The 7,622-nt window shown below is 39.2% G+C and overlaps 1 protein-coding gene across 5 annotated transcripts in view; it reads left to right on the top strand.

The window, feature by feature from the left end:
* Window positions 1-4,801, top strand: part of LOC103731969 (zinc finger protein OZF) — a 26,821-nt gene extending 22,020 nt beyond the window's left edge. For 2 of the 5 annotated variants that reach the window (XM_029562236.1, XM_008830477.3), the window contains 2 exons: window positions 871-980; window positions 2,099-4,801. In XM_029562236.1, coding sequence (XP_029418096.1) covers window positions 871-980; window positions 2,099-3,646 — 1,658 coding nt within the window. In that variant the 3' untranslated portion in view covers window positions 3,647-4,801. The remainder of the gene's footprint in view (window positions 1-870; window positions 981-2,098) is intronic. The other 3 variants (XM_029562237.1, XM_029562239.1, XM_008830479.3) reach the window with 2 other exon arrangements.
* Window positions 4,802-7,622: the final 2,821 nt, after the last annotated feature.

Below are 7,622 nucleotides of genomic sequence, written 5' to 3'. Positions count from 1 at the left end.
TGGTATTGTTTATCACCTCTACTAATTAGCATGACATAAATTTCCATGCTTCCTCCTCAAATATAATACATTTTTTAAAAATTCATTGATTTGTGTGTGTGTGTGTGTGTGTGTGTGTGTGTCACACAGAACATCCCAAACCATCTCATTCAACTATACACCCACTTCCCAGATGGCACCCTCCCATAGCCTCCCTCCCCGGCTGTTTCATTTTTAATAAAAGCATTTCTATTTTACAAGGCATATGGGTCCAATAGGTGAATGGGAATATGTGAAACAGGTGGATTAAAGAAAGAATTTTGGGGAAGCCATCTTCTACTTTTGGAGGAAGATAATTTGCCTCAGAAAAACTGTGAAGCAATGTATTTTTTCTTCTAAGGGTGAGGTAAATAAACTTAAGTAATGTATAGAAATCGTTTTCCTAACCTATGTTTCTGCTTAGTCAAGAGAATATTGACCATGCTTCTGTCCTAAATGTAGTTAAGAAGAAAAATCTTTCAATTTCACATGTGAAAGAACTATGATGTAGGATGAAATTATATGTTGAGTTATTATAACAGATAAAAGGAACAATCAGGTAAAAATTACCATGTAGAAACCTGGAACTAAGAAATAGGTAGATACTTTATCCCCACAAGTTTCAATAGAGTAAATGAGGTAACAAAGGGACATGACTTAGCTCTGTAGTGTATACTAATATCATTTCTTACATTTATTCATGAAGAATTAAAATGTGTGTACTTACCGTAAGTCAATATTATTTTACAGTTTCCATGAGGATAAGGAGACACATTTTTATGTTTGAATTGCATGAAAACAACTTAAGAGTTATTCATAGGTAGGAATATTTATAATAATGTATCATTTTAGATGTTCATGAAGTAACTTCCTTAATTGAGACTGGCCAGGAAAATAACAAGAGACATTTGTGTCAAGGTGAAATCACCACTAGCAAGACATCAAATGAAGAGATTGTTGAAGTAAGTGAGCCATGTAATGTAAGCTCTAAACATATTTCAAATCTAAACAAAGACTGGAAATTATTGAGAAATGTTTCTTCAAGAATTTAACTTTGGCCAGCAAGATGGTACTATGTAAAATGATCCATAATTCCCATATGGTGGAAGAACAGCTCCTGAAAGTTCTCTTTTGATCCCCAGACATGTAAGCATACAGTGTAGTTTTGAAAATGGAAGTACTTAACTCAGGCCTGGGGAAATTGCTCAGTCAGTAAAATGCTTGGCATTCAAGAATATTGACCTGAGTTCAGTTCCTTAGCACTCATGTATAAAGCTGGCTGTGGCAGTATGCACCTATAACCCAGTTCTGCAAAGATGGAGAGATTAGAATCCCTTGGGTTTACTGACCAGCTTATCTCTCCAAATTAGTGAGCTTCAGGTCCAGTGAGACTCTGTCTCCAAAAAATAGGGTTATGATTGAGGAAGACACACATTACTTCAGCCTCTGATCACCCAAAACCCACACACACATGTACATACTCATCCAGCCATGTGCACACAAACACACATGAACTTGTGTACACACACACACACACACACACACACACACACACACCCCTTTTCCCATACTCACACAAAAGAATGGGTAGCTGAATGTACTTTCTCTGATGTGTGACAATTAAGATGCCAGCTGGAGAACAACTTGATCATTTTAAGATAAGTGAAAAATCACTGTGACAGCCTGACCATCTTATTCATCATAACAGCAATCAAAGTTGGCAGTATTATTTTCAGTAAATTTGACAAGGGATATCATTTTAAAAAAGACAATATTACTTGCACATGAATTTTCATGTAAAAAAGATCTCTGATAGACTCACTGTATATCTGTATATATGAAAAAATATAAGTACAAGAAATTGATGAGGTAAGGAGATAAAACATTGAATGACTATGTGTTGAATAATGATTTTTAAGAAAAGTAAACTCAGTAAATGGCTAAGTACATATAGGCAACAAATATAAATGACTTTTTGAAGAATAATTCACTAAGAATTGATTCCAAACCAACAACAGAAAGCACATGCTGGAAAAAGTCCTGAGGCTAAAAGAAGTATAACCAATTTCTCTATTTCAAGGCAGAACTAAAGATGATACAGAAAATCCACCAAGGGACAAAATCCTATGAAGAATGTATGAAGGTGTCTTACCAAAAATCACCACATATGAGGAACCAGATGTCTCACTCATGTAAAAGTTTCACTTGTAAAACAACTAAATGTCTGAGACTTCATAGAGAGGAGACACCCTGGAAGCCACACCACACTGAACACCAGAGAAACCATACAGATGAGAAGTCATATGAAAGTAAAGAAAGTGGGAAAGCTTTCTACAGTAAGTCTCAGCTCACTGAACATCAGACCACTCATATGGGTGAGAAGCCCTATGAATGTATGGAATGTGGGAAATATTTCTACTACAAGTCACAGATCACTGAACACCAGAGAAGTCATACAGGTGAGAAGCCTTATGAATGTACAGAATGTGGAAGATCGTTCAGCTACAAGTCACATCTCACGGTTCATCAGAGAACTCATACAGGTGAAAATCCACATGAATGTCTAGAATGTAGGAAAGTTTTTTACTACAAGTCACAGCTCATTCAGCACCAGAGAAGTCATACAGGAGGGAAGCCCTATGAATGTACAAAGTGTGGAAAATCTTTCTACTGCAACTCTCATCTGGCTCTGCATCAGAGAATTCATGTAAGTGAGAAGCCCTATGAATGTACAGAATGTGGGAAAGCTTTCTCTTTCAATGCATGCCTCATTCGACACCAGAGAACTCATACAAATGAGAAGCCCTATGAATGTACGCAGTGCACAAAAGCTTTCTATTTCAAGAAACAACTTACTCACCATCAAAAGACTCATACTGATGAGAAACGCTTTGAATGTAAACAGTGTGGAAAAGGATTCTACTGGAAGTCTAACCTCACTGTACATCAGAAAACTCATACAGGTGAGAAGTCCTTTGAATGTAAACAATGTGGAAAAGCATTTTATTGCAAGTCAAACCTCACTGTGCATCAGAGGACTCATACAGGCGAGAAGCCTTATGAATGTACAGAATGCACAAAAGCATTTTACTCCAAGACGCAACTCACTCTGCATCAGAGAACTCATACAGGTGAGAAGCCATATGAATGTAAACAATGTGTGAAAGCATTCTACAGTAAGTCTGGGCTCACTGCACATCAGAGAACTCATACAGGTGAGAAGCCATATGAATGTAAACAGTGTGGAAAATCATTCTACAACCAGTATGAGCTCACTGAGCATCATCGAACTCATACAGGCGAGAAGCCTTATCACTGTACAGAGTGCAGAAAAGATTTCTACCGCAAGAAACATCTTACTCTACATCAGAAAACTCATATAGTAGAAAAATCATACAGATGTACACAATGTGGGAAAGCTTTCTCCTGGATGTCACATCTTATTCAACATCAGCAAACTCATACAGGTGAGAAACCTTATGCATGTACAGAATGCAGGAAAGCTTACTACTTCAAGAAACACCTCACCCAACATCAGAAAACTCACACAAGGGAGAAACTATTGAATGTAACTAATGTTGGAAAGCATTTTGCAGCAAGTTCCCACTTGATCAGAAAACTCGTATAAAGGAGAAACCCTGTGAGTGTACAATTTTCAGAAAACTCCCCCCCCATGGCACACCTCACTCTGAATCAGAGCTTATAGATTAGAAAGCCTAAAAATGTAAAGACTACATGAATGCTTCCTATAGCAAGTCCATCCTCAGTTGTCATCAGAGAAAGCATTCAATTGAAAGACTTATGAATGTAAACAGTGCATGAAAACTTTCTACCATGAGCCAGCCAGCATCAGTAAACACACACAGGTGTAAGGCATCTGTCTGTAAAGATTGTTGGAAAACAGTACTGCATTGTTTTCTGTATGTGCTAAGAGAAGCCATATATGTGAAAATCTCAAGTGAATTTTAGAATTGTAGAAACACTTTGTCATATCTCAGTTATCAGTGCATATGTAGGTAAGACTGTGAATGCAAAGAACACAGCAGAATATTCTAACCATCAATTCACATCTGAAAACTTATACAGGTGCAAGGCTCCATGAAATTAAAGAAAGTAGGCACCTTTGAAACAATTCAGGATGCTACTTTAGGATACTACTCTCTCATACATGAGATCCCAGGTATAATAAAATTTTAATGAGGTATGTTACCACACCCTTTCAGTCCCAGCTATTTTGTGGCCTTGTGCTGCCATTTTACTGAGCCTTAAACAACACAGATTCAAACAAGGAGCAGTGAAACATTCTTAACATGTACTAAGTCAGGTAATAATAGTTGAACCCCATGTTTGAAACCATAAAAATAGAGAGTGCCAAAACTTTTTAAATTCAATTTGAAGTTCAATTGCCATCAGAAACTGAACAGAGGTGATAAAAAGAGGAATAGAGTGTGTGAAAATATGCTGCTGTATTTCAGTTGACTTTATTATGAAACTTAAAGAGCGAATTAAGGCCTTCGGCCACACTCCCACATTACTAACCACCAGATGGGAAAATGAGAACACATTTAGTGTAAAAAATTAATTGGGCTTGAAATGTGGCTCAATTGTAATGTTCTTGTAAAAGTTGTGCCATATATCTGCATATCATCTTGATTTTGAACATTTATGTTCATGATCATTTGTGGATAAAATCAGTTATGGAAAACATTCCACTATTTTAGAATGCCTCATTGGACATGGACATTTGAATGTATTCAGTGAAATAAATTTTTGTATTTGTTTATCCTTGAGATAAGGTTTTGTATTATTTTGCTTCTGTATTGCTGTTATAAAACACTGTCCAAAACCAATGTGGTCAACCAACTCCCAAGTCACACAGTCCATCACCAAGGGAAGTCAGCAGGAACATGGAAGCAGGAACTGAAGGAGAAAACTTTTTCTTTCCTTGAACATGATCAGCTTAACTATATAGAAAATGTACACTTCATAGAAAAATACGGTGATAGAGGTTGGGATGTGTATTAGTCACTTTTCTGTTGCTGTGATAGGAACACTGACCAAAACAACTTATAAAAGGAAGAGTTTATTTGAGCTTATGGTTCCAGGGGAATTACAGTCCATCACTGCAGGGAGGCATGGCGGAAGACGTGGTTGTAGAAGGAGTGGAAGCTAAGCTCTGCATCTTACAGCAGGCACAGAAAACAGGAGGGCAACTGGAGATCTGGAAAGGCTTAAGAACTCCCTTGAAAGTCCACCCCCAGTGTGGTGCTTCCTCCAGGATAGCCACACCTAAGACATCCCAAAACAGCGCCATCATCTGGGGACAAAATGTCTAAATACTTTGAGCCTATGGGAGACATTTTCATTCAAACCACCACATTCCACCCCCTGGCCCCTATAGGCTCATGATCATAAAATGCAAATTGCATTTAGTCCAGACGCTAAAAGTCCCCATAGTTAGTATCAGTCCCAATACTATTCAGAAGTCCACAGTCCAAAGTCTGTTCTGAGACTCAGGTAAATGTCTTTTTTTTTTTTTTTTTTTTGTCTTTTTGAGACAGGGTCTCACTGTAGCCCCAGCTGTCCTGGAACTCACTATGTAGACAAGGCCAGCCTTGAACTCAGAGATCCGCCTGCCTCTGCCTCCCCACTGCTGGGACTACAAGTGTGTGCCACCATGCCTAGCTTTAGGTAAATAACTATAAACCTGTATAAAATCAAAAAAATTACATACTCCCAACACACAGTGGAACTGAATACACATTACCGTTCCAAAAGGGAGGAATGATGGCATAGTAAGGAAATACTAGACCAAAACAACAAAAACCAGGAGAGAAAATGCCAAATCCAGTAGCCCCACGTCCAACTTTTAGGACTTTTACTTCCAAAGGGATTAGATGGCTCAGCTTCTCTAGCTTTGCTGCTTGCAACACACATCTCTTTTGGGCTGGTACCACTTCCTGTATGCAGGTCTTCTTGGCAGATGCCTCAGAGCTCTGGCATCACAAACGTCTTGGGGTCTCCATTGCCAACCAGGCTTCATTTTCACAGCTTCAAGCAATGGCCTATCAGGGCCTTTATGCAAGAGAACTCCTGCTGAACTCTGCCTGGCCTTGGCAGATCTCTGAAACTGCAGAGGAAGAACTGATGACCCCTTCATTCTTGCATTTTTCATGCCTCTAAAGCCAGCACCAGGTGAATGACACTGCCAAGTTTGCAAGTTTTTGATGGACTCCAACTTGCTTTATCCATTTTAGAAAGTTTTCAGTGGCCCCTGCAGCATTTTGCTTTCACAAGTTGGAAGCTTAACTGGGTGTGGTCTTGCCTTGGAGGCACGCTCATAAAGTTTGAATCTCTAGGCCCCTCCTTAATCACTTTGATCTCCTTAGCAAAGGGATCTCCAGCACAGTCAAGGCTCCAACATTTATCTTCCTAGTGCTATATTTTTATTTTTAAATTTTATTTTATTTTTATGTGAATGTGTGTATTGCCTGCATGTAGGTAAGTGCACCTGTGTCCTGCAGTGCCCATGGAGGTCAGAAGAGGCTGTCGGATTCCCTGGGACTAGAGTTACGGACAGTTGTTAACTGTCATGTGGGTGCTGGGATATGAATCTGGGTCTTCTGCAAGAACAACCAGTGTTCTTAACCGCTGAGCCATCTCTCCAGTCCCTCACCCAGTGCTATATTTCAATCCAAACTGTATTTCTTTCTGCCCCATTTGCTCTTTTTCACTGTAGATCTGCATGATATTCACCAATAATAGCCATGCCACCATTTCTACATTAGGCTGTCTTGAAATTTCTTCCACCAGAGAAATTAGTCCATAGCTTTTCAACTTAGCCTCAGGCAACCCTTTTGGTTGAGGGCAGACTCCAGCCAGACTCTTTGCCAAAATATCCCAGGTTCTGCTTAAGTCCTTATTTCTCTGTGAAACTACCTTGTTCTCAGCACAACTTCCAGGTGCTTACTAGAATGTCCTGTTAAGCTTCGTTTACTGCGATCAACTGGTTTTCTAGCCCAACCTTCCAAAATCTTCCACATTTCTTCAAAACCCCACATGGTCAGGTTCTTCACAGCCACAGCCCACTCTGGTACTAATTACTATATTAGTCACTTTTCTGTTGCTGTGATAGGAACACTGACCAAAACAACTTATAAAAGGAAGAGTTTATTTGAGTTTACAGTTTCAGGGGAATTACAGTCCACAGCAGGGAGGTATGGCGGCAAAGGTGGCTGGAGGAGGAGCTGAAGCTAAACTCTTCATCTTCCAGCAGGCACAGGAAATGAGGACAACTGGAGATCTGGCAAGGCTTAAGAACTCTCAAAGCCCACCCTCAGTGATGTGCTTCCTCCAGGAGAGCCACACCTTCTAAGACCTTCCAAAACAGTGCCATCATCTGGGGACAAGATGTCCAAATACTTGGCGCCTATAGGGGACATTTTCATTCAAACCACTACAGGATGTACCTTAGAGGTATATGCCTTTTCATGTACCCTTTATCATGTAATTCCCAGCACACGCAAAGAGTATAGAGAGATTTTATTGGGTTTTTTTTTTTTTTTTTTTTTTTTTTTTTTTTTTTTGAAAAAGGGTTTTGGGAG

This window comes from Nannospalax galili, unplaced genomic scaffold (genome assembly GCF_000622305.1).
Source record: "Nannospalax galili isolate Female #2095 unplaced genomic scaffold, S.galili_v1.0 scaffold715, whole genome shotgun sequence".
Classification (NCBI taxonomy): Eukaryota; Metazoa; Chordata; class Mammalia; order Rodentia; family Spalacidae; genus Nannospalax; species Nannospalax galili.
This window is presented reverse-complemented; position numbering and strand designations above follow the sequence as displayed.